This window comes from Epinephelus moara, chromosome 1 (assembly GCF_006386435.1).
Source record: "Epinephelus moara isolate mb chromosome 1, YSFRI_EMoa_1.0, whole genome shotgun sequence".
NCBI classification, from domain to species: domain Eukaryota; kingdom Metazoa; phylum Chordata; class Actinopteri; order Perciformes; family Serranidae; genus Epinephelus; species Epinephelus moara.
Window position 1 is genome coordinate 24,333,114 of NC_065506.1, and position 27,826 is coordinate 24,360,939.

The 27,826-nt window shown below is 40.4% G+C and overlaps 2 protein-coding genes across 5 annotated transcripts in view; one reads left to right on the top strand and one right to left on the bottom strand.

Annotated features, from left to right (window-relative positions):
- The window catches only part of myo1ea (myosin IEa), a 72,416-nt gene extending 45,214 nt beyond the window's left edge, over positions 1–27,202 (top strand). The window contains exons 15-29 of one of the 2 annotated variants that reach the window (XM_050054772.1): positions 142–227; positions 2,716–2,797; positions 3,031–3,137; positions 6,360–6,458; positions 6,815–6,959; positions 10,523–10,637; positions 10,721–10,890; positions 10,982–11,127; positions 13,848–13,994; positions 14,172–14,329; positions 16,733–16,822; positions 16,916–17,120; positions 17,952–17,987; positions 20,281–20,450; positions 20,532–27,202. In XM_050054772.1, coding sequence (XP_049910729.1) covers positions 142–227; positions 2,716–2,797; positions 3,031–3,137; positions 6,360–6,458; positions 6,815–6,959; positions 10,523–10,637; positions 10,721–10,890; positions 10,982–11,127; positions 13,848–13,994; positions 14,172–14,329; positions 16,733–16,822; positions 16,916–17,120; positions 17,952–17,987; positions 20,281–20,450; positions 20,532–20,608 — 1,833 coding nt within the window. In that variant the 3' untranslated portion in view covers positions 20,609–27,202. The remainder of the gene's footprint in view (positions 1–141; positions 228–2,715; positions 2,798–3,030; positions 3,138–6,359; positions 6,459–6,814; positions 6,960–10,522; positions 10,638–10,720; positions 10,891–10,981; positions 11,128–13,847; positions 13,995–14,171; positions 14,330–16,732; positions 16,823–16,915; positions 17,121–17,951; positions 17,988–20,280; positions 20,451–20,531) is intronic. The other variant, XM_050054781.1, reaches the window with a different exon arrangement.
- Positions 27,062–27,826, bottom strand: part of rnf111 (ring finger protein 111) — a 36,171-nt gene continuing 35,406 nt past the window's right edge. For all 3 annotated transcript variants that reach the window (XM_050054793.1, XM_050054810.1, XM_050054801.1), the window contains one exon: positions 27,062–27,444. In XM_050054793.1, the coding sequence (XP_049910750.1) occupies positions 27,327–27,444 (118 nt within the window). In that variant the 3' untranslated portion in view covers positions 27,062–27,326. The remainder of the gene's footprint in view (positions 27,445–27,826) is intronic.

The window sequence follows — 27,826 nt, forward strand, 5'->3', positions numbered from 1 at the left end:
AATTCAAGCCGTCGATTTAAAGCCAGAATATCAGTCACCATTTTATTTTCACACAGGTGTCACCTTTCATTTTTGTTGGACATTTCAAACTCTTTGATAATTACGACTCTTTAGAAATCCCTCTGTGTGTCTCTCCTCCAGGTGTCCTATGATGCAGAGGGTTTCTGCGAGAGAAACCGAGACGTCCTCTTTACTGACCTCATTGAGCTGATGCAGAGCAGTGACATGTAAGTAACTCCCTTTTGCACATTGCACCGACATGTGGTGGGGATTTCTATGGTACACACTTAAAAGGAGTCCTCTATTGTGATGCATATGGGTATAATTGAATACATCTGAATGAGAGTTTCAGACGTTGCAGTGCATCTGGAAACTAGGTGGGATGTAGCAGAAGCGTGCAGGGCCGGGTTATGTCGTGCCCTTCGCCCTGCACCGCGTCTGGCTGCTGCTCCCAGATATGCGGCTTTTGGGGTCTATCTAGTCTGGCCTTACAAGTGCAGTCTCCCTGCGGGGCTGCATTGTGGAGTCTGGTCCCCCCTGTGTTTTGGTTTCTTGGGCTTTCTTTGTGTCAAAGTGGCCATCTGTGCAAACAGCCTGCATTGTCTGTGTAACCCCTGCGGGCCTCAGCCGCTGCTCGCCCCCTTTGTGTGGCACGAAACAAGGTTATATCAAAATCCCACTCAGACACATGCTGGAAGATATATGCATGCACTTTACCTCACATACATGCACACAAACATATACACACATATAGATAAAAGAGTTTGGCAGGGTCACACATACAGGAAGCCTGAGAAGGAAGGAAGCAGACTTCATTCCTGGGAGCAGCAGGTCTGAGCACAGAAGAAAGGAGTGACCAGTATTGTCAGCTGGACAGTATTAGCAGATCTGGTCTATTTGTACACACAACCTGCTGATCCTTTCTTCTGCGTCCACAGCTTTGAGCCAAGACTTTAAAACCAAACAAATACCGATGTGGGAGAGAGCCAGAAAGGGGATGGAATTAAAAAAATACCAACATGAAAAAGCACTGAGAAAGTAATGAATTAATAAACACCAAAAGTGGCAACACAAGCAAGTTTAAATAAGTTGAATGCTAAGCAGCAGATGTGTCAACTTTAGATCACTCCTGACAGTCACCACATTTTTATGTGAGTTTTCAAAGCAAAAAAACAGCCGTCAGAGTTCAAAAGGAGCCACATGCTCGGTGCCTGAATGACAGATGTGCTGATCACAAAAGAAGCAGTCTTGACGATCATAACTTTTACATTAATTTTCTTTTCATTCCTCAGGTAATCCAGGGAAGCCTTGTGAACTTAAGGCCTTTTCAATAAGTCATTAAAAAGTGTTGATTTTACAGCATAACTGTGAAGAAAAACTACAAGACATCGTCATTAATTTCAATTTACTGCTCCAAGTGAAATGTTGGCGTCATGCAATCTCAAGGGAGAGCTTCTACGCCGTATTAAAAAGTGGGTGTAGCACTTTTCAATAACAGAGGAACTTGCAGAACACAAGCGTGTGAGACTTGAGTAAGAACTAAAAGTCAAAATTGATGAGATTCAAAATCACAGTTATGAATGGGAACAGTGTGGCTCGGTCCGCAACTGCAGATGGTTTTAAATGTACATTTGTCACAACTAAAACACCCACGTTCCTCTATTTTACTGCTATATATCAAGTCCTGTGAAAAAATTACACTGAATTCCTAAAGATGTATCATGCAGGATTGTTGGTTATGTATGTAAACACGCTCACCAGGAAAAATTAAGGTAAAAGCCAACCCCAGATTCACTCTCACATACCCATAAACGTCCTGAAAACAGAAAATAAGAAGAAGATAAGAAAATACAGGCAGAGTGCAGATTATCTACAGATAAATACACTAATACACACACTTCTAGTGGGTCATTAGTGAAGATTGAGCCTATACATTGTTTTTTTGGGAACATCTTGCATAGTGTATCATTAGAGTGTGTATATCTGTAAACCAGAAGGAGCTCAAAAGCACAGATTAAGCTACGTTCTTCAACATATCCATGAAATGAGTGTCTGTCTGCAGCTGAGAAAAACTTCACATATGGAAACTTCACATATATCTGTTACATTCTGACCAGCAGCAAGACGTCATACTGTAGTCATGATGTTAAAGAACACCACATCTATAAATGTAACTTAAGGATTAGACCAAAATGTTATTCCCTAAAATCCAAGTGAACTGGGAACCACTAATCTAAGATTATCTTTCTGGAGGGAGTGTAGATCAGTACTGGTTGACCGAGCCCACTTATGTTGTTGTTGACTATATATTCAGCCTTTTGGGAGAAAAGTTCTTCTTTCTCTTTGCTTTTATAGTGCAAAAAAGGCCACATTTCAATAAGAAGTAATCAGGTATTTTATTTCACTAAGTGTCAGATAGTAGTATACATTCCTCTGCAGCACAGTGGCCTTGGTGGTCGAGCTGTTTGTGCAAATACAGCACAGCGTGCACACACACACGTCTTCTTTTTCCCACCCACCCCCAGCTTAGACCTTCCCAAGTGATTCAGGAATTTAAACCAGTGACCTTAGTCAAAGGACTTTAATCATTAACTGCATTTTTGTTTTTTTGGCTGCCAGGGAGTGCAACATTATTTCCAGCTCTACAGCACTTTGTTTTTGTTGATACCAGCCTTCCTGTGTCATCCCTAACTCCTCACCTTTGTCCTCTCACAGCGCCTTCATCAGAGCACTGTTCCCAGAAAACCTCAACGCTGAAAAGAAAGGTCGACCCACAACTGCAGGCAGCAAAATAAAGGTGTGTGTGTGTGTGTGTGTGTGTGTGTGTGTTCAGCAAAGTGTACAGTATGTACCTGTCTCTCTTCCTCATCAGGGTCACTGTGGGAAAAGACCATTTAAAAGTTAATGTTTGCTGTTCAGTGGACTGTCCGTCAGCAGTCCGTCAGTAATTCAGTCACAGCAGTTTAGATTTTCATGAGCTTTTAAATAATGATCATCAGTATTATCATTATCTTTTTCTCCACCCTTTAGAAACAAGCCAACGATTTGGTGAGCACACTGATGAAATGCACTCCACACTACATCCGCTGCATCAAACCCAACGAAACCAAGAAGCCCAGAGACTGGGAAGAGAGCCGGTAAGTGATGAACTCACAGTCTCACATGGCTCCGACCATCCAGAGCCTGCAGGTATGCTGAAATAATGATACGTGGGCGGCTGTGGCTCAGAGGTATAGCGGGTAGCCCACTAATTGGAAGATCAGCGGTTTGATTCCCAGCTCCTTCAGTCTGCATGTCAAAGTATCCTTGAGCAAGATACTGAACCCCAAATTGCTCCTGGTGTCTGCTCCATCAGTGTGTGAGTGTTAAAAACTGAGTAACAGGTGGCACCTTGTATGGTATCCTCGGTCACCAGTGTGTGTGTGAATGGGTGAATGTGACTTGTAGTGTAGAAAAGCACTGGTTGAATGGCTAGAAAGGCGCTATGCAAGTGTTGGTCCATTTGCAGGTCCATTAGAGACACGTTTATCAAGCAGTTTACTCCTACTCAGCGAAGAGTATCATTTAAGAGTGAACACATCGGACAATTACAGACAAGGATTTACCCAACATCCGCCATGTTGTTCAGTCTTTTGAAATGGAAACAGACAACTTCTCAACTTGTCCCTCCTTGGCGTTTCCAAGCGATGTTGGCGCTGCTGTCCAAAAGACAACCAAATTGCTTTCCATTTCCCTCAGAGCCTAGCAACTACCAACAACAGCTGCATTATGTTTTCAACGGTAACCTTGGTTGTTTCACTGACAATTCCCGCCGTTCCCGCTACTGACGAAAGTAACTGCAAACTTTGGTAACTTGAGATAGCAACTGATCGCTACCAGGAAAAACTAAAGCACTATCTTCTTCCATGTTTTGGTTGTGCAGTAGATGAGACGCTACATTTGTTCCGTAAATCGATCCTTCATTTTTGTAATTCGATCCTTCATTTTCATATTCGGTGGCCGACGGAATTGAATAATGAAAATGAGGCTTACAGGAAACTATAAATGCCCTATGGTGTCATTATTCTACAGCCATTACACTGTGCAATCAACATTTAGTTCATAATGAAGGTAAAGCAAAAACCTTTCTATTTTTACTTGAAAGCATTTATGAAAAAGTTGTTTTTATTTGTGTAAAATTCATAAAAATCTCCAGTAGCACTATACTTATGATAATCTAAAATATTAATGACATATAAATAAGAGTGTATTAATAGAAAACTGGCTGAAATAAAAACAAAATAAATCTAACTGGAGCAGGAAATCTATTCAGCTGCTGTTAGAGGAACTAGAACAGAGAAAATAGATATTTAGTGCCACACTGAAATGTGCAGACAATAAATATGCATGCAGGAGGCTAAAAACAAAATCAAAGCCACCTTTATTTTTCCTGTGGACCCTCAGGTGGCACAGTGGTGCAGTGGTTAGCATTGTTGCCTCACAGCAAGAGGGTTCCTGGTTTTAACCCAGGGTGGGGGAGCCCTTCTGTGCATGTTCTCCCCGGGTTTTCTCCGAGTGCCACAGTCCTAAGACATGCAGGTTAATTGGTGACTCTAAATTGGCCGTAGGTGTGAATGGTTGTCTGTCTCTATGTGTCAGCCCTGTGATAAGCAGTTATGGAAAATGAATGAATGAACTTAAGCCTGAATTTTCCCTTTTGGCAGTTTGATAAACACAGACTGGGGTCTCTAATGATTTGCACACAAAGGGTAAAAACTAGATTATTGTTCTGATCCGTTCTGCCTCAACCTATTTCATGTCTTTGTTCTTTTTTGGATATTTGTCTGTCCATCTGAAGTCATGTGGTTCAGTTCACTTTATCCCTTTGTCTCAGTTTCCCCGCTCTTTCTTCCTCGCTCACAGGCTTTGGGTACTACATGTTCAGATGCAGAGTGCTGCTGTATTGTTCGGAGCCTATGACCTTCCTGTTGTGAGTCCGGCGCAGGGTGGCTCATTAATTAGCACCGGAACTGCTGTTTTCACAGGAAGTCTGAGTGTACTAAGCAGTTCTTTAGCTCTTTGTTTGGGGGAAAAGTTAGCTGTTTTCCACACAATGACTTGCAGTTATCCCTTCCGCTACTGCAGCAGGAGCTTCATGCGCCGTAGACCTGGTTAAAGATGTTTGATTTAAAGCTGATGGCTCATAACTCAAACCACTGATAGTAGAATACAAGCTAGTTGTGTTTATTACATAAGGATGTTTTTTATGTCTTAGACTATTAACTGCTTTGTTCTCATCTTTCATAATTACATACAACACAAAATATCACAGTGTCAATAGAAGAGAACAAGACCTTATAAAATGAGGGTGGGAGGGAGGGAAGGGGAGAACCCAGGATGGGTAAACTTCCATCAATATGATATCACATTCAGATGACTCAGTAGCCAGTGTGTGTGAGCTTTTATTTTGTTTTACTCCAATTTAAGATCCCCTCCACTCAAAAATGTGGTTTTCTTATGTTTCTGTCCGCTAAAATATCTGACCCTGACTAATGTATCCATCCAAAGTTTGTCACTAGAAAGGTGTTTTCACATTCCTCTACTGAATGTAGTGATGTCTGTGCACTTACCTTACATTCGAGATACGTATTATGGGCAAGCTAGATTAAGTACGTCATGTATTTTAAAGCCAATCACTGTCTAAAAAGCAAATACCGGCAATGGAACCTGAAATGTTCAGTGAAATGAGGACTTAATATGCATAATATAAAAATGTTAACCAGGTGAAATATGTCTTTCTGCAAACTTTGATTTGACCTCTAGCATATACTTACATAACAACAATGTAACAACACATTGCAACATCGTAGCCAATGTGTTTCAAAACCACTAACCTAACCAAGCTAACAAGCTAACAAACAACATTAACAAATAAAAGATGCTAACTACACTTACCATTCTGATACGTCTGCTAGTTGCCGATTTTGGTGCACAGCAGAGTTTTCATCTGGATCTGACTGAGGCTGTCCCCTCTAAAGCTAACACTAGCCATCTTGATTCGCAGTGTCAACCTAGCACAAGTATCGCATAGCTAGACCTATTGTCCCACATTGTTTAAGCACTGTGACAGGAACCGCTGAAGAAAGCAGGAAGCACAATATAGCGCAAGCAGTGGTGGTGAGCAGGGCAGAGGCCAGATTCAGAATTTCTTATCTGAAAAAACCATGTTAAATGAAATATTCACCAGAGTATTTTTTACATTAAAATGTGTCTGGAGGGGAACTTTGGGCAACAGTTTTGACAAGTGATTAATTAGAGAGCAAAAAGAAGTTTGTTTATGTTGTCTGAATGTTGATCCTTTTATTTTTTTCTGTCTTAAGAGTGAAACACCAAGTGGAGTACCTGGGTCTGAAGGAAAACATCAGGGTACGGCGTGCTGGCTATGCCTACCGCAGAGTCTTCAGGAAGTTCCTCAACAGGTAAAATTAAGTAATATTTCTTTCTGACTGTGATTTGGTTTAAAAAAGGGGATGCTCTGTTTGGTATCTACTCCCATACAGACCTTAGTAAACAGATTGGGCATTAGCCGTGTTGCAGCCGACACCCATTTATTCCAGTTTCTATTAATGTCTACTATTTAATGTCTTAATAAAATAGTTTCCATTTATATTCATTCAGTCACAGTGATGGTAAATACCTCGACTATAGGTGTTAGAATCAGATTCTAGAGAGAAAATCAGAAGATTTGTGCAACATTAAAGTTATGTCGGTGTCATATTATGTAAATAACTCCATCCAAACACATTTTATCTCTGCTAAACCTCCTGGTCCTCAGGTACGCCATCCTGACCAAAGAGTCCTGGCCGACATGGCGAGGAGACGAGAAACAAGGCGTCCTTCATCTCTTACGGTCTGTCAACATGGACCAGGATCAGTTCCAGCTTGGTCGCACCAAGATCTTCATTAAAGCCCCCGAGTCGGTACGTTTGACATCCGCTTCACCCTCACACTGTCACATCCTGTTTTTTACTCAGTCTCTGCCCTTATAATACCACAGCTGTACGAGAAAGCAATCCAAGGAAATGTACTACACAGCAAAAACTTGCAGCCCAGACTTTTCATGTTATCGTTGTACAGATGTAGAACTCAAATAACATGTCAGAGTGCCTGCTGGCATGCAGTAAGCCTTTTTGTTAGCAGGGAAAAAACTGAACACACCATTTTTACCCTAAACACCATAAAAGGGCACCAGTGTCCCAAATCATGCTTGAATCCCTGATGCAGGGGAGGAGATTGAACCCGACCCTTGTACCACGTCAGCACTGAGTCAACAGTGCTCTGGAACTAAAACACAAGCACAGGCTGTGGTAGCAGAGTTTGGGGGGACATCGTAAAGGCTTGTCTTTTTCCACCACAACTACTTTTTTCATGATTCCCATGAAAGCAGCATTTGTGCAAAGCCTGTGCTCTCACTTATTAACATTTGTACACATCGTGCATGAACGAGCATGCACGTGCACGTACACACAGATGTAGGTTTGGAAGTTAATACACAGGCATCTTAGTTTTAATTCAGGCCTTACAGCTGATCCTGAATGCCTTTACTTATTCATTGCAGCCGTGCATGCCAAGAGTGCCCCATCCCCCATGCTGCCAGAGTCCAAGTCACTGAGGTGTGCTTGTGAAACGCAAATATCACACAGGGTGGACCGCTGAAATGAGCTGCCAGGCTTCTCAAAACAAGCCTCTCTGTCTGATAAGACGCTGACACCAGCTAATTAGTTGTATGACTGAAGCGATTTTTTCTGTTGGATGTAATAAGCAAAGTTTGTTTGACGCCACGCCAGGTGTTGGAGAAGAGTTTCTCCTTCAGAGTGGTGATGGATGAGCGGTGGCTCGCTGTCAGTCAGGTCTTATAGGTGCTGCGTTTTGAATTAATTTAGACAAGACTCATTAAAATTTGTCTTACTCTGAGGATACTTATTTGATTGTTTTCTATATGTTTCTCATAATATGATAATGATAAGGGCTAAAATCATTTTTCAGTTCGGAGATCATCAGAAAAAAATATGTTCTGATTATCTGTATTATCATTTTTTTTTTTTTCAAGAAATATTTGCTCAACATTCATTCATTCGTTTATTCATCCATTTCGAGATTTTATTAACTAATATTAACCCTTAACTTTAGCTCCCCCTTGTTTAGCATTTATAGGCAGCACATAAACATTAAATAAATTGTTTAAAACACACTATAATATAGCTTTAAGCAGCTTAGTGGCTACATTTTTATATGTTTATTAATGTATTTGTATTTGTATGCAATTATAATGTTTTCTATGAAAACATGTTTTATATTATTACAACTACATTTTACTGTATTTCTCATTAATTAACTTTTTATACATCATCTTTCATTTATGGGTACATAAGTATATTAATAAACGTGTGTATCTGCTCATAACATGACAGTGTGTTAGAAACCATTTATTATGCTTAAATTAAAGTGTTGCTGACTAACTAATCAATCAGTTAACTCCATTATTGTTTTAATTCATTCATAATAGAAACAATTGTTAGTTGCAGTCTGAAATTCATCACTGAGTAATATAACCCCAAACCCACCAGCTGTTTGTTCTTGGATTTGTCACCTGGGAACTTCAGTTACTCATCTGGTGAAAAACGTCGAAGCCTTGGTGATTACGTGGTGTCAGTGTCTCTATCAATGAGTCTGTGGTGCATGTTGTTGTTTGTGGTTCCTTCCTGTGCCGTCACACTGCAGCACTGCGGCCGGCCATGTCGATGCCAGGCCTGTTAGAGCAGTAGGCAGGATGTTTAGTCTGGCACAGGGAGAGGGCAGAGAGTGCGATTGCGTGTCTAGAGGCCCATCGGGAAATGACATGGAGGGTGAGAGACTGGTGGTCTGTTGGCACAGGGTCAGCTCGCTCTGCAGGAAGTGGGGAAATAACTGAACAGCCAAAAAATATTTTTCTGTGTGTATACATTGTATTACTGTACTGTGTTATTCACACTGAACAATGAGTTGATAAATGCTAAACACATTTGAAATTGTCAACAAACATTTCAGAGTATTCCAGTAAACTTAATGTCACTGAGTTCTCCTGCGTTAAAGGATCGGTTCACTTTTTTTTTTTAAAGAGAAAATCCCTTCCCAACACATCAGAGGGTCAGATACTGTAGATCTCCAGCTTTACAATGAAGTTTGATTAAACACAGATGGTAACCTCAGGAAAAATAGGTAGGACTTGACAAGTACTCGCTTCTTCCTACTCTTTTTCGGACATGAAATACTTATATTGTTTACTGAATGTGTTTGCTGGGTGTCCTTGTTTTGTTTTTATACATATATATTTTTAATTTTTTTTTTTTTTACCATGTTCAATAGAAAAAAAAATCTAATAACAAAACATATGCCTGTATAATTAACAGACAGGAATCATTTGCTGTTCTGTGAACAAAAACACAGAATCAATGTTGTAGCGTAGTTGATTTACTGAAGAAAGCTGTCCATAAAAGGACTGGGTGACATTTAATGTTAAAATAAGCTCTTTTTTTACACACTAATAGGGATGAGAATTGATAAGAAGTTATGGATAGCAATGCCATTATGGATTCTGCTTACTGGCTGATTCTTTATAGAATCCATAATTGATTCCTGATTAATTTTCTGTGCGGGAAAAAGGTAGGCCTACACAGGTTTTACCTTCAACGCGACTGTTATCTCTGAGTCTGGACACAGTGTTCAAACAGAGTAGAAAAAAACCACGCATGTGAATCGGGTGTGCAGAAGCTTCATTGTTTAATTGTTTTATTGGTCAAAAAAAAATCGACTAAGCCTGCCTGTGTGGCAGTAAAACAACAGACGATATTTACTCTCAGTAACAGACATGCTATTAGGAAGCAGTGGCACTCATGCATAGAGTGCGGAATACGTGGCATTCCTGGAACATGACTTGAAACGATCATTTTACAGACATCACAAGTCAGCTCTCTTGTCATCTTTCTTTGTGAAATTAAGCCACGCTTTGGACTGCTTCTTCCTCTTTGCCATCACTCATTGTTTTGCAATGTGCAACTGTCAGGGAAAAACCTGCCAGCATTGATGAAGGAATTGATAAGCTCAGAGGCATAATATTCAGATGGATCGGATAATTTGGAGCCGGTTCTCAAATGGAACTGATTCTGGATTCACGCCCCTACATACTGGTTTGTACTTTGTTGCTCTACAGCTCAGCAGAGCAGAGATTTGATTCCTCACAACAATCAAACCAACCTGCTGCTCCTGTTGTCAGATAATGGCTCTGCCTGTGCAGTAGTTAGGAGTAAAACCTTTCTTCTCGCACTGAAATGCCATAAAAATCTTAACGCTATCAGTATCAGCAGAGATTTGGCTTTGTGCAGCTGCACACAGGCATGTTCAGTATGTATGTGCACTCATTCCTTCCATTCAATTTGTTTAGGTGTGTCTGTGTTTGGGTTTGTGCAGGTATGCCTGTCTCTCACTCTCTCTCTCTTACTCACAGCTCTTTCTGCTGGAGGAGACGAGGGAGCGCAAGTTTGACGGCTATGCCAGGACCATCCAAAAGGCCTGGAGGAAATACATGGCCCGCAAGAAGTATGTGCAGATGAGGGAAGAAGGTGAGTAGAGTGACGTCTTACAGCTTTGTCTCTCCAAGTTCATCTGTCTTCGTCTCTCACTCTCTGTCTCTGGGTTAATCCAGCCTCTGACCTGCTGCTGAACCGGAAGGAGAGGCGGCGACACAGCCTCAACAGAAACTTTGTCGGTGACTACCTGGGTATGGACGACAGGCCCGAGCTGCGGCAGTTCCTCGGCAAGAGAGAAAAGATTGACTTTGCAGACAAGGTCACAAAATATGACCGCCGCTTCAAGGTTGGTCTCCGTCAGTTTGCAGCCTGTTTCTGCGACTAAACAACTGACAAAACAATCATGGAGTTCTGTTTATTTTTCCTTTTGTTTTCAGGGAATTAAGAGAGACTTGATCCTGACCCCGAAGTCTGTGTACCTGATTGGAAGAGAGAAGGTGAAACAGGGACCAGAGAAAGGGCAGGTGACAGAGGTGCTGAAGAGGAAGATTGACGTGGAGAAGATCTTGGCAGTGTCTTTCAGGTATGTGTCCCTCAAATCTGGTGCACACTGGGTGGTGATACTGCAAGTATTATAACATCTGTATCAGATATCAACATCAACTCCCTGGCTGCAGTTGGAGAACAGACTCTTTTCACTTACTTTTCTCTAGACAGAATCATACTCGAATATTTTATTCCCTCAGGTGTTTTTAATGGAGGCTCAATATAGTTCAAGCAGGCACAAAGGACATTATCAGTCACATGTTCCCCACACTGTTCAGAGAGAGAGAGGACAGGCAGCAGGCTGGAATTGAACTTGCGTTCACTGCAGCAAGGACACTGCCTTTGTACATGGCAGGGTTCGGCAACCTCTACTATCAAAATAGCCATTTTCGAACAAAAATAATTAAAAAAAAAAAAAATCTGTGTGGAGGGCGGCATGGTGGTGTGGTGGTTAGCACTGTCGCCTCACAGCAAGAGGGTTCCCGGTTCGATCCCGGGTGTGGGACCCCTTTTGTGCGGAGTTTGCATGTTCTCCCCGTGTCAGCGTGGGTTCTCTCCGGGCACTCCGGCTTCCTCCCACAGTCCAAAGACATGCAGATTGGGGACTAGGTTAATTGATAACTCTAAATTGTCTGTAGGTGTGAATGTGAGCGTGAATGGTTGGCTGTCTCTATGTGTCAGCCCTGTGATAGTCTGGCGACCTGTCCAGGGTGTACCCTGCCTCTCGCCCGATGTCAGCTGGGATAGGCTCCAGCCCCCCTGCGACCCTCAAGAGGATGAAGTGGTTAGAAGATGAATGAATGAATGAAATCTGTGTGGAGCCGCAAAACACATTTGAGCCTTATAACGAAGGTAACATAGCCTATTCAGTCTAAATTGGCCTATACATATAGTCTAAATGAGCATTCATGAATATGTTTTACCACAAGGTGGCTACTGTGCAGCACACTATATATGATTACATGGCGCTTTAACTTTGCAGTGAAAGCAAACAGATCCACACACTACTAAATTCTCTATTTTATTCCAAAACTTTAACTTTTTTGGATTTGGCATCCATATTTAACCAGCTAGGGAGACTCCAGATTAGCCACTGCTATCCAGGTTTGGTTTTTCAAGGAAAAGGTGCCAGGCAGTAGATGTATAATGCACATTTCAGTTGTTAAAATGTTAAAAAAAAAGTGTATTCGGTATAAAGACTTCACATTTTTACAGGTGGAGAATGTAAGAATTTCTTTAGGCCTTGTCAAAGCCACAGGGAGCTACTGGAGAGGGGCCAAAGAGACACATGTAGCTCCAGAGACACATGTTGCCTAACCCTTGTATATGGGGTGCCTGCCCTATCTACTGAACTACTGGGCACCCCAATAAAAGTCTAAGTTAAATGCATTTCCAAACTTCATTCCTCCCAGCTGAACACAGTGAAACTTAGCCATGTTTTTATTCCAAAGCATTTGTCTTGATTCACACCAGTCCACACTCGGACCCAGAACTCTCCAGAGGCCATTATGTGTGCTGATGACCAAACAGAAAAATCAACACAGTCAAGTTCAAGTTCTTTATTCTTATCATGTGCACAACAGTTACAGAAAAGCAGTCACTGGCAATGAAAATCTTATGCCTCAGGTACCCTCTAACAATGCTCAATGTATATCCTTTAAAAATGCAAGAAGAAGCATAATCTAAATCTAAGACATAAAAGAGTTGAATTATAGGGCAAAAATAACCAAATAAAATCTAGTTTTGTGTAAATATATTGTGAAACCACCAATACTTAAACTTACAATGTCACCGCAATTGTGATATCGAGACTTTGGTCAAAAATATGTATATGATATACATGATATATGATCACCTGGCCTTACTTCTATGTTTCCTTTACATACACAGGTCACGTTATTTTAAGGAATGTGCTGTTGTGATCAAAATATTAAGAGGAAAAAATCGATTCATACGCGTACAGGAAGACACCAGTAGGCCCTTAGTTGTTTCCACAACAAGACAATCGTTGCTCAACATGCAGCAGGGGGGCAGTGTATCATCTGTATACACAAAGTCATGAATCTCCTTCAAAGCCACAGTCTGGATTTCCAATCACACAAGTTCCCGTGTTCCTGTAAATGTCACACAAGGGACACTGCAACCATGTGGAGTATATTAAAGCTGCCCCTTGTATATACTGTGTGTCTGTGTGTCTGTCCCTTTGTGTGCGCAGGCCTGACTGATGGCACACATCTCAGAAATGTTGTTGAAATAATCTGCAGTTTACTACAAAGAGAAAAAAAAACAATAAAAGGAACAGAGAGACTTGTGGGGCCTTTGTTGTCGATGGGAACGCTGTATAACTGGTTTGAGAGATAGAAATCACAGAGCTGGTGGTGCGAGCATGTGGCTTTTGAGTCAGTGGGGTAATACGGACCAGGTGGCGCAATGAGCGAAAGCAGGGGTTGTAAAAAGCTCATCAGAGAAAAAACTCCACCTCACTGGGAGCAACAAAGTGTCCTTGTGTGGGTTACGGGCACAAGCTGTCTTCCCTCTTCAGATGTGAGCCGCTTTGTGAGCTCCACTCTGTTTCTATGCAAATGTGAAAGATGATTCTGACTCTCCATCTTGATTTCCATCAAAGCAGAACGGTTATGGTGCAGAGTGTCTTTAAAACATAAAAACTATCTTCTGAATGCCTTTTTTTTCTCAGAGATTTGCTTCACAGCTGATTCGAGGATTTAAAGTTTTGCATCTTATGTTGATGTTTTTCAGTACGATGCAGGATGACTTCATGATCCTGCACGAGCAGGAGTACGACAGCCTGCTGGAGTGCGTCTTTAAGACAGAGTTCATCAGCTTACTGGCCCGCAGGTTCGAGGAGAAAACCCAGAGGAAGCTACCACTCAAGTTTAGTAACACGTGAGTAAACACAATAAATCAATAAATCAGTACGACTTAAAATCAGGCTAAACCTTTACTGTTGAGTCAGCATTTTGAAACTTCTTGTTAAGCAGGGTTAGACTTCTCAAAATAATGTCCTCATGAAGTCACATGGAGCATTTTGGCTTGAGCTCTACAAACTTTACTCCCCCTCAGACTGGAGATGAAGTTGAAGAAGGAGAACTGGGGCTTTTTGAGTGGCGGTGGCACCCGGCAGGTCTTGTTCGTTGGAGGTCAGGGAGACATGCCTGTACTGAAGCCTACGAGCAAATCTCTGCAGGTCAGCGTCGGCCCCGGGCTTCCTAAGAACACACGTGAGTATTAACAGACCCAGAGAAACAGAAATGACCTGTTCTCACTATGAGCTGTGATTTCATGTACCTGAGGTGTGTGGACTCGAGTCACGCGATGAGGTGGAGTCATGAATTTGATGATGTCAGACTTTATCTTACAAAAATTAAACTCCAATGACTCATCACTCAGAGTTGAGCTTTATGACTTGAAAGCAGTTGGTCTTGGCAGCATATTCAAAGACAGCACAGACATCCCAGTGTTCAGAATATAAACCTATAGAATTATATAACATATATGATCAGTGAATCTTATTCTGATATGCCTCTGAGCTACATTATGGACGAGAAAGAGAAACTGGAAGGAAAGATAAAGCGGTGACTGTGAGAGCCAATATTAATAAAGCTAGTGTGATATAAACAGATAGTGGTGTTTGCAGTGTTTGCAAGTTTATGAGGGGTGCAAGTAACACAAATTAATTGATAAAAATGGAGCTGATGAGGGGCGTCGGTGGCTTAGTGGGTAGAGCAGGCGCCCCATGTACAAGGCTGTTGCTGCGGCAGCCCGGGTTTGAGTCCAGCCTGTGGCCCTTTGCTGCATGTCATCCTCCCTTTCTCTCTCTCCCCCTTTCACACTCACCTGTCCTGTCCATTAAAGGCAAAATGCCCTAAAAAATATCTTTAAAAAAAACCCAAACAAAACGGAGCTGATGAAAATGCATGTGAATTGAAAAGTAGGGGCAATAAAAATGGATGTGAGTTGAAACATAGAGGGATAAATTATTAAGTAATGTGTTAGCAGATTTGATTAAAGCATTGGTGATATGATGAAAACAGAGCCATGTTTCATCCCTTTCCCCATCTTACATTCAACACGCACAACACAAAATATGATTTATCATTTAAAATAAGTGGCTTCAAAGGTGGGAGTAACAAAAAAAATCATTGGTAAAAATGGAGGTGATAAAAAATGCTTGTTGATTTAAAGATGACTGACATTTTATTTGAAAGAGTGTTGCTCTAATAATCAGCTGGGCTGCGTTACTGTCTACTGTCTACCATGCATGTACAGTACTGTATCACTTACACAAAGCAATTTTTGTTACTCTCACCTAAGATGTCAATGAAAAAACGAGCCCACTGACTAACCTGGCCTGCATCTGAGCTTTTATCTTGACATGGTGGCCAAAAACTCCATCAGTTAGTCAGTCACTCTGTTTTTCATTTTGCATGCATTTTCATTACCTCCATTAATTTTTGTCAATTAATTGTCTTTACTTTCACCTCTTATTGAAGTTATTTAATTTAGTTTAGTCTTTAAAGGTCCAGTGTGTAGGATTTAGGGGTATCTGTTTGCAGAAATAGAATGTAATATTCATAACCATGTTTTCATAAGTTTATAATCACCTGAAACTAAGAATCATTGTGTTTTTGTTACCTTAGAATAAGCTGTTAATATCTACATACAGAGCTGGTCCTCCTCCATGGACTCACTGTGTTCTTTCTGCAGTAGCCCAGAACGGACAAATAAAACACTGACTATTGGTAGAGCCATTCACGTTTTAACATCAGCCACCTTAGTTCCACACCAGAGGTGGCCAAACTTCTCTGACTGTGGGCCATATCCTGAAAAGATAAGGAGTTGTGTGCCAAACAAAAGCACAGTTTTCAAGCAGTTGCAAAGCGAGAAAATCAGTGTTTCTAAACCAGGGAAGCCCATTTGCTGTAGAAAATTAATGTTCTATCAAAATTACTATGCAACACTGTTAAACAGTATATCATTTGACATCACAGTAGTTTATTGGAGTGCCCACACATTACAAAAAGGATTTCTCTATCTTCCATCTTTTTCCAAGTTTAGGACTAGTAACCAATCATTGTAAGTAAAGCAGCGACATCCAGTGCTAAAATTAAGAAGTGCAATGGCAGAGCTTGTTAGCGTAAGCCTGTTTGTTTAAGATGACAGCGTCATTGTGTTTAAACAAGACTGTGTAATGTACATACTGTGCAGTTTACTAGAAATATGCTCATGCCATATGCTAGTTTATTTTTTAAAATTTGCCAAGTGCCATTTAAGAACAGGCAGCAAGCTGCAGTTGGTCCATGGGCTGTAGTTTGGGCACCCTTGCCCTACATGCTTGGCACATGGCAAAAGTTTCAGTTCTGTAACCTCACCACTGGATGCCTCTGAATCGTACACACTGGACCTTTAAAATCTCGTTTGATATATTTTTGCCTGTTTTTTTGTTGTTGTTTTTTTGATGAAAAAACACAAACTTTATAAAGTGCTCATGATTCTCATTATCATGTTCAGTGTCAGGACTTATTGAAGGACTTATTTGACAGAAATTATTTGGCCCTATCTCTAAGGTATATACATCCATTTCAGATGTTATAAATATATTTATTACATGACTTCATCCTCAGGCCCCACCAGGAAGAGCTTCTCTCAGGTTCGCTCCACTGCATCCAGAACTCACCAGAACATCCCCTCGAGGGTCGCACCAGGACCTCCAGGTGCAGTGTTTAACATCAACCATCTTACAGGATTTGAACAGCCTTCTCTTTCATCCACGTGAACTGTGTAAAACCTTCTCCTTTGTTTTGCAGTTGCTCACCAGAATGGTGGCCTTAAAAACACCAACCATGTAGCCAATCAGAGGAACTCACAGCATCACAATCAGAGGCATTCCTCGTCCGGCAACGCAACACGCCCCTTCCTGCCCAGCAACGTCAGCCAGCTGAAGGAGCGGGGCAGCAGCCGGCCGCAGCCCAACCTGGACTGTCTGAAAGTGCCTGATCAAGGAGCCGCAGGGTGAGCGCTTGCACACACACAGGAAATTAAAACACTCACACCACACAGTACAAACAGGAGGAGACAAAGTAAACACACACACACAGATGACACATCAGGAAAAACAACTGTAATTATACTGATACTGCACAAAGGTGGATCGTATTAAACTGAACGCAGTCAGTATCAGTCAACCCTTCAGTTTCCTTTTGTGACAATGCTTCTTATCTGTCTTTGTCTGATGTACAATCATGATTTTGTAGTTTTGCAGTTTTGTTATAATCCATGTGCAGGTAAAATGCCCTTGTTGGAGCTGTTTTTAATATCCTGTGTAAAAGAAACTCAGCTCCAACTTTCATATTTACCCACCAGAATCACATCTTAGTCTTTGTTGTCATCTCACTGCCGAGAAGTGGAAAATCTCAGCGTCACACTACGAAAGAAAACTAAAAGTGTGTGGTACGAGTGATAAAAATGTTGTGTTTCTGCCCCAGCACTGAGGTTGTTGGTTCTGTGGTGTTGCAATTTAAACTCTGGAGCGTGTTGATTGTCGTTTTCCCTAAAGGTCACACCCTTTTTTCTATTTCCATTACGGGGAATTTGACAAGCGTGACTCACACGTTTATGTACTTAGACCACTTTAATTGCTGACGTATGCTGCTAATTATCATTCAGCCTGATATGACTCAACTCTGTAGCATTTAGTTCACATTTAAAGCCCTCTCCCATTAGGTACTGAGATTCCCATGTCTACTACACATATATTCATATGCCTGCAGGTGCCATAGACACACACTAATACACATGTGTTTTTGTAATTTGCCATAATTTGGATGATTTATTCTTTTGTAGCAACGGAGACAGACGGCCAACTTCAAATGGAGTAATGTGAGTTGGAGTGTTTGCAGTGTTTTGGGTGGTGGTTCAGGACTAGAAAAGCTTTCAGCAGCAGGATATGTTGATGCTTCCTCTCTTTTACATCTGCATAGAAGGCAAAGAGTTTAGTTTAGACTCTCTAAAGGAGCTGGCAGTAGTCCGCAACTAATGTTTCACTCTCTGCTGCTGCTCTAGTCTTTGATATCAAATGGGAATTCTTTTACAGTTCATCTTAATACGATAGATCTTTCATTAGTGTAATGAAAGATCCTTGAAAGAGTTTTCATAATGAAAGATTCCCTGCTGTGCCCCTCTTCTGATGCCTGATTTTAATCAGGGATCTGTTTTAATAAAGAGATGAACACTGAGGATGAAAGTTGCTTTCATGTGCAGAGACCTCAGTAAATGCATATATTGCATATGTATAAGCTAACTATTGCCACCTCAGCTATTCTGAATTATTTGATCCTCAGTTAGTTCCGTTGAACAATGGTGTTAAAGGAATACTTCACCCACAAAATGATCATTTGTACACGAAACACTAGTCCTGTGTTACTCTGAATTTGTGAAGAAAACTTTGTTTTTCTCATCTGCCACCATGATGATTGAAGATTCCAAAAATGACGAAAATTCTTGATGAATTGAAGTAAAAGGGGTCGTTTTAAACAACAGCAAAACTATATCAAAACATCAAACAACTCTCACACAACTCATACAGTATAATCCAAGTCTCATTCATCCAGTTTTTTTGCTCAGTACCTCGTAAATACATGTGTTCTCACTAAAACCTTAACACTTCCACATATGACTAGCACCAAGCGGCAATGTGCAAGTGCCAAAAACGGCAGTTCCTTGAATGGCCACTTGAGGCAGGCTTCAAAAGCAAGTCAATCCTTATAGGCTCCATAAAATGCTGAACTTTACAGCAGAAATAAACATATTTACATTCTGGTACAAAAAACAGTTTTGGTCTCTATAGCTAATTTCAACATTCATGACAACTGTACAGGGGATTCATTTTGATATAACTCACCCATTTAAATGTTATTAGTGCTTAAAGTTATGCATATTTAAGGGTGGGGCTGCTTGAATGACAGGCCATCTGAGAGGCGTGGCCACATTCTACGAGTCAGATCCACCCCCCACTCATCCACATCTCCAACTTCTCACTTCTGGCTCCAAAAGAACAAGATGGTAACAGCCGAAAGGCCTAAAAATGAGGCTTGAAAACAGGAGTCACTGGGTGATGTCACGGTAGCAACCCCATTATTTAATACAGCCGATTGTTCAAATGCATGCACTTGCCTAGGCGCGCTACTGGACCGTGCGTGAGACTGTGTCTGCTTAAGTGTTTTAAATAGTAAGATTTTAGCAAAAATACATGTAATTGGGCACACGACTACACAAGCATACGACTACACAAATGAAATTCGTATTATAATGCACAACCTGTGTGAGAGTTTGTAAACAGATGTTTTGATATAGTTTTGCTGTTGTCAAACACGGCCCCCATTTACTCCAATTCATCAAGAATTTCTCAGTTTTGGGACTCTGCATTCGCATGTGAGAAAAAAAAAGTTTTATTCATGACTTCAACATAACACAGGGTAGGTAACTATATATAGATATATAAATGATCATATTGTGGGTGAAGTATTCCTTTAAGTTGTTCACTTTCTGTCTTGGGTATTATATTTGGCATTGTGTGAAAAACCACCTTAAAGCCTTCTGTATACAACGTACAGACAGGGTTTATCAAGTAAATGAATACAGCCAGTATACAGAATAATTAACTGAGATTTAAAAGGTGTCACTGACTCTGGATCAACTCTCTCTGCTCTGAAAGGCTTGTATGTAGATGTTTTTTAGTGTCAGTTCTTCTGTGAAAGATAAAGTGTGTACTCAATCACCATCTTGTGGCTGATTTATGAACAGCAGCAGCTTGTTCAAACAAAGCTGGAATCATTCTCCACACTGACACACTGTATTTATCAGAAAGGATTTACACTCACTGTCAGGTGGAAATAAAAACACACCTTGTTTTTAGCGTGATCACAATGTGGCTCTGAAAATCTAAATGGAGTCAAAAGGTTTTTACATAACAAGATGGTGATTGTGCACACTTTCAGTGTTGATAAAGTGTAATATGCCATAAAAACACTTCACCTAAAAACAGCTTCTTCTGGCTTTACTTCACAGCCAACTGCAGCACAGTGAGCTGAATGTTTCACGTACTGTCCCTGCTGCAGATGTTAACAGTCATGTGGTTTCCCTCTTCTTCTCTTTTTTTCTTATGATGTCTCAGAGCTCACAGACCATCAGCCAGCAGGCCTCCGCCAGGAGGAGGACGACCCAAACCTGCACCCAAACCCAAACCCCAGGTGCCCCAGTGCAAAGCTTTGTACGCCTACGACGCTCAGGACACAGACGAGCTCAGTTTCAACGCTGACGACCTTATCGACATCATCAAAGAGGGTAAGACGGCTCGCTTTTGATCATTTTCATTCAGACGTCAGCCTGAAATGGGACTCTAATTCAGTCGTGTGTGTTGTTTAGATGCATCAGGGTGGTGGACAGGACGACTCCGTGGAAAGCAGGGACTCTTCCCCAACAACTACGTCACCAAGGTCTAGGAGCTGCCGGTTTACAGCTCGGGGAGGAGATCCTGCTGCGTCCCCACTGACCCTCTCAGAGAACGGGATGGAGCTTACAGTCAGGGAGAGAAGCACTGCGAGACTCCTCGAGGGGAGAAACTTCCTCCACTGCTGCCTTGTCATAGATGAATGTAACTCTCGGTTACACCACCAGACCAAAAGACCGTCAGGCTTGAAATGAGGCTCTGCTTTAAAGACAAGAAGACTGTTTGACCCTGGGGTCTGTTTTCCTCCACAGTCCCTCTGAGTACTGAACAAAACTATTTATTGTATTTATAGCTTTCTGTGTTCTCTTTACTGTCATTTATATCTTGCTGAGGATTTTGAGCTCAAACATTTTTGAAGCGTTGGAATGAAGTATGCTTAATCTGTGGGACCAGGCTGTGATTTTTACTCTCATGAAGGTTTGATCGCTGCATCAAAGGCGATCGTCTCAGTGGCAAAACGGCAGCGCCTGCTGCTCTACCAGGAATATTTATTTTGGTGCAAAACTGTAACTTCTTAGAGGGAATGGCGTTTCAGTAAATCATCACACTGTGATTTTTTAATGATTTTAAATACCAAAGCGATAACCATTTTAATCTGTTCCACATGTACATGTAGAAGACGATGCGGTCGAGTGGTGAACACCTGGAAAACCATCTTCATCTTTATTTTTTTGTTGTTTTTGTTTTCCTATCACATCAGTATATTCTAGACACAGAGTAAAGGCCATGTATACTGTAACCTGAGCATGCTGTCTGTGGTGTATTAGCACTTTATTGGTACAGGTACTACCTTGGACACAGACATCTTCACTCATTCATGCCACAGCCAGTAAGTCACGTCAATGAAGGACAGGTTGCAAAGCGAGCAATAAGCTGAGTCACTGAGGAGAATCATTTGTTTACATGAAATGGTAAAAACAGGCATTTTTAGATCTGAATCTGTATATGTGTTCATATTTTAGGAGTACGCCTGTCGTTGGTTAGGATTTAAATTAATTTTTTTTGTATTTTCTCTGAAGGATCTTCTGATTTTTCTCTGCTTTTGATACTCACAGGGCTGCTTCACTTCCAGTTCAGCTACACACAGATAATAATGGTTATCACAGATTAGGGTGAACGGATTTTTGTTTGTGCAAAAGGTGTTTTAGGTGAAAGAATTTTGTTGACATTTTTTCCATGGCACTACGAAGAATTCCTTTTGCTTCTGCTCGACTGTTTCTGCAGATCTTTTGCACTGCTGTTGCATTACTTACACATTCCTTAGTATTTTTATTTTTTTTTTGTAATTAAATCAAATAACCACATTACGCTCTAGTCAGTAACAGAAACACTGCTGGGACTTCTGTCATAGATCTTCTGCATCATCAAATATAGTTTGATCTTGGATGGTTGAAAACATCCTTGTGCAATACAAAACAGTAGATGAGTCTTTTAATAAAGCATGTAATATTGTATATTTAACTGCTTTGTTTTGTTTTATTACCAGAAAACACATTAAATGAACAATGATCAATCAGATGTTTGTTTATTACCATATTCTCATGCCATCAGGACTGCAGTCTAAATTTACTGAGATCATCAGTTGAGGTGTCCCCAAGAGACCAGACACTACTAAATAATCAGTTGTTTTTTTGTGTGATTGTTTATTTAGAGGCAGTGCCATATAATTTCCCTACATGATTGGTCTTGAAACCTTGTTCAAAGAATAAAGTTCCATTGAGAAAATTACTGAAAGCACTGAATTGTATTTGAATGTGTTAGACCCCACCCTTGGGCGGCCCTATGGGGCAAACTAAACTCCAACACTGATCCAAAATAACCACATGAAACACCTTTAAAACACTCAAAGCTGTGGGATTTATTAACAACAAAACAAGCAAACAAGACAAAAGTCCCAGGCTGACAGGCAGCAGGACCAGCAGTCTCTACATCAGAGGCCTCTCTCTGCTGCTGGCACAGGAGCTCTTAAGCACCTCCTCCATGCCAGGTGCACTGCACCTCGTTAAGTAATGCAGCACACCTGGGCAGATCTACAAAGGAGGGAAAAGGGACAGCAGCACAGAGCACATACAGCCGTAACAAATGATTTATGCATTTCTTTGGACTAAAATGGTCAAAGTTAAGTGCACAACAGTGTAAAATGATAGTGTATGATGTGAACTGCACTTCATGTCTCTAAATCCCAAAATTTAGAGTAAGAAAAACGGGACATGTTAATCATTTGACAATACTGGGGGCAAAAAGCTGAAAAAGGCATTTTATAGAGCCCTTTTTCATGAAATGCATTTTGACACCTCACAGAAGGACACATAGGTGTAAGTGATTAAATTAACTGATGGCTGTCATGAGGGACTCCTGCTCTGAGGAGGGATCATTATTATTAAGCTTATTTGCTTAACAGAATTCACAGAAGAACTTAGATTAAATTTCAATCAATACATTCATTTCTGTTTCCTGGTTATATGTCAGTGTGTTCAAATAAAATACATTTGACATTAATTTGTATTTCCTAATACTGGAGTCACCAAACAGTCTTCTTCTTCTTCAACAGTCATCCAGTTTTATTCGTGCATCATGATGTTAGTCCCCATAGTACCCATTTCATTGTATTGAGACCATTTTTTAAAAACTTGACATCACTGTATAAAATGACCTGTTGTGATCTTTGAAATAATCACAGTATTCATAAATCTTCACAGCTACAAACTAGAGACCTCGGGCATTCAGTGCATGTATGGTTTCCATGGTTATGTTGATAACATGGAGATTTCTCAGCAGTTTCCAGAACAGAAGTGCTCGCCATCAAATTGCCAAAAAGTGCAGCTCTTACAGAAATCTCCAAATGTCAAAAATTTGACAAAGGTCTTGGTGTCTTAATGTAGTATTGTGGAGGGATTTTTGATGATTTTTTGAGTGGTAATAAATGCTTAAATTTTGCACCAAATCTGTGTGTCAAATGATATCAACTCAAACTTGCTGCAACAACTTGAGACATTATTAAACATGGGGATGGCCACCATATAATTCCATCATGAGGTTCTGAGCCCCTGGCCTTTAAAGTCTGAAGAGGTGCCTAGCCAAAACACAACATTTATTACATATTTATAACTAGGAAAAAACTTGACAGACTGTCCTGAGCTGCATCTCAAATTAATCTTCAGGTTCCCAGCTTTCAGATGATGTATACCACTTCCATCAGGCATATACTGTTGACCTGCTGTCCCCCTCTAAAAAAGACAACGAGTCTATGGTTGGTCTGTGTCAGTGACCAGAAACTTGACATGTAATTTTGTGTACATGAAACTTTGTCAGGATAAAGAACACAGTATGCTCTGAAGGCTGATAACAGCACAACACAGGCTGTTTGTATCATGATCTGATAAACTATGACTCAAAGGCTGGATATGGTGAAGCTCATCTTGGTTATCAAAGCATCTTTTGTGCTCTGCTGAAAGATTCTTGGTGGTTGATGTCCATCCAGTGGCTGCAGCAGGTACTGCACTTCATCTTGTGTTTTCACCCCTCAATACTTTGAACTTCAGGTTTGGTTTTAATTCCTCAGTCAGGCTAAAACTCCTAAAAACTATTTCTATGTATTGTCTTTGAACATCACAGCCTGACTGTGACCCATGACCTTTATCTCACCTCAGTAAACTGACCTCACCGCTCACTCATCTATGATCCAATCCCTGAATCACCACAGATTAAATTCAACATTTGACAGGTTTTACCTGGACCACAGTTTTAGCTCATCATTCAGTTTGATGTAGCTACTTACTGTATTTTATCAGCTAAAAGCTTTAAGCACAGGAGGTGAGTCTTTTTCTGTTGCCTCTTCTCTTTCCAATGATTGCCTCTGTTATAGGAAACCAAAAATAAAGGAATAAGTTCATTTCTTGAAAGATGATTTATACAGGTACTCAAAATAACACAAAGACAGACAACTGGTTGGCCACATCTGGCGGATGTAGGCAGCCCTTTACTGAGTTGCAGGTAGACTTTATTTAAGTGGTCCTAAGCCAAAGATGCTGAAAACCACTGATCTAAGGCAGTGGTTCCCAACCTTTTCCCTCAAGGAACTCCTTATCTATCATGGAGAAGACTGACAACCGACTAAGTGATGTATTATATGGATATCACATATTATATTCAGTGCATACTTGTAACAATACAGAACAGCTGATAAACTCTTAAATTAACCTGAATGGTGAACACAATAACTGCAGGAAATTTGTTATCAAGTGATTTGGATGAATTCTCAGCAGATTATTTTCCTGTGAATACCGCACCAGAGATAGTTTTCTTATATTTTCAGAGGCTTTTTTATACTCTGTCTGTATTATGTACACTGTATAAATGTATTTTATTTTAATCAATCATACATACTTAGTAGGCTTCATTTTTGATGAATTAAGTGTTTTCTTCTCCCTGATGCTTGGCCATTGTCTCATGTGTTCTTAGGTTGTTTTAACTGTTTGAAATCTATTAACTTTTCTAATGCAGGACAAGACTGTTTAGCAGAGAGCAAAGGCTCTGTGGCCCTGACCCTTAGTGAGGGTCAGGACCCCCAGGTTGGGAACCAGTGATCTAAGGCATGGATGCTTAACATGTTCCAAAAAATACATAACACCTTACATAACATATATTCTAAATACCTAGAATTTTTTATAATTATTAACAAAAAGAACTGACCATGCCCTAAAATAGTAATTTACCAACCTGTGTAACAATACTTGGATTGTTTTTTGAGTTTGTAGCAACAGCATATGAATGTTTAATCTTGCTGCCACACCAACACTCATTTAAAACTTAAGTAAAATACATATGAGTACATGACAACTGGAACTGAAACTGTGTACACAACTCAGAAAAGAGAATATATTTTATAATCATCCATGTGAAAAGTATTTTCAATACAATATTCAAAGTCTTATTACAGTTACTCGATCTAAATCTTTAAGCCAACATCTGGATGTTCATCTTTGGTGTTCAGGGCGATGAAGATCACACTAACAAACACAAAAACATAACTGGTTCCTCAACCTTTTTTGCACATGGGAGAATGCTAATGGATTAGAAGTCGCCTCATCCAGAAAAATATTCTATGTGGTTGAGTAATCTAGTGTTTTCTCCAACACTGGAGAAAATCCAAGTTTTCGTTGTGGGGACTCTATTGATTGATTCATACAATGTGCTCAGTGACAGCTGTTTCATCAAGAACCCAACATTCACTCATACATGATTTTCAAAGAGGACACTGAGGAAAAGACTCAAGAGTTATCCAAGTTTATTAATATTATTTTTTAAAACTAATATAAATCCCACAGAATATGATCCTGGTGCCTTTAAGTCAATGAATGCATGGATACCTGCTTTAAGTACTGCATTTCAACACTCCATTCAAAATATCTTTTTTTTTTCTTCTTTTTTTCTAATGTTCATCAGAGTGGAAATACATGGCCTCAGTGCACTGTCATATTCACTACTACTCTCCTACCTTTTTCTCTCTTGTGCAAGTCTATGCGAGTGAGTTAGTCAACAGTATTAGTGTTTTTCTTTCCGCAGCAGCCAAAATGGACGCCGCTGCTCAACTACAGAGAGACAAAAGGGAGGGTGGATAAAATGGTTTTGAAGTGCGAGAACAAACAGTAAATATTCATCCCAAATTGAGCTGTGTATTTCCCTCTGAACACACACGCGCACGCACACACACGGGAACTTAAAGTCAACGTCACTGCCGGTGTCAAACTGACAGAAATGATCCCAGGTTGCAGGCTCATGTGACATGTCTTACACACGTTGACCTGAGATCATCTGACAGAAACCTTAGCCGTCACAGACCCATCTGCAGGCGCGACCCCCCATAAAATGAAGATTCATAGCAGGTCCCAACAATCGTTCAGTTTAGAAAGAACAGTCAAAGAGAGGGACGTGACATTCTTTTTCTGGTTCTCTAAAATACATCAGATGAAGGTGATAACGGTGTTTTTAGTCGAATGAAGGTGCTGGAGGGAAGTGTAATCGTAGCAAAGCATGTGCATATTCTGGGAGGTGAGGTGAACATTGGAGTTTATTTCCACTCTAGAAATACTGGGTGTGCACTAATACAGCAGCTGATCTGTTAACATATTTCCCTAGTTAGGAATGTCTGGATTTACTTAAAAAACATCTTTCACTAACAATCCACATCTTCTAAACATAAACTAATCAATACAATGATTGGTAAAAACGAATCCTGCAATGTTATTTTTTCAAAACTGGAGGGTGACATTCTATTCTAGTAAAGCAAGGCATTAGGTTTACAGAAATGCGTCTTTACTAGAGCAGCTATCCTCACCTGCAAGTTGTTAGGCCGTGTTAAAGCCCACGTTATATGTGCAAAGAAATGCATTGCAAGGAAACATGCAGAGAAACAAGAACAAAAAAATGACACTTGAGGAAACAATCAAAAGCTACATAAAAGCTTTATAAATACAATAAAATCTTAAACCCTTAATGGAGAATTCTAGCTGTTGTAGTAATATGTGATAGCTGGCACTCTAGGCTCAATGCTTTTTTGTCAGGTGTTTTTTTTTTTTTTTTTTTTCCTCGTATTTTCTCGTAGTAGAGCTGCGCAGGTTGCCATCTTTGGTTGACTGCAGTACTGAAGAGAAAATTAATATGATCTCAAAATAAACTTTGAACAAAAAGGGGTTGTTAGAAAAACAGCATCAACTCTCAGCAGACAGCTGCGCCTCAATGTCCACTCTGCAGATGGGGCACTTCTTATTGGTGAGGAGCCACTGATCTACACACAGCTGATGGAAGAGGTGCATACATGGTAGGCGTCTGGAGGGGAAACAGAGGCAAAGATTAAAACCAACAATGACTTAATCCTACAGGTCTCTGTAGCCTGATATAGCTGATTCCTATGTGCCACAGAGCTCTATTAAAAACACATCAGTGAACCACATCATTACACTGCTGAAAATAGTCCCCAGTAAATACATTATTTGCCAGAGGTGGGAACAAGTCATTGTTTTAAGTCATAAGTAAGTCTCAAGTCAAGTCCCAAGTCCTAAGCTTAGAGTTTTGAGTCCTAAACAAGTCATGATGTACACTTGACCAGATGTAATGCAATGGGTACAGTGAATAATATATTAAATACACAAAAAACATCAATACTTTTTAAAACTTGTATTTGTTTAAACAAGTTTGTTAAGACAAGTGT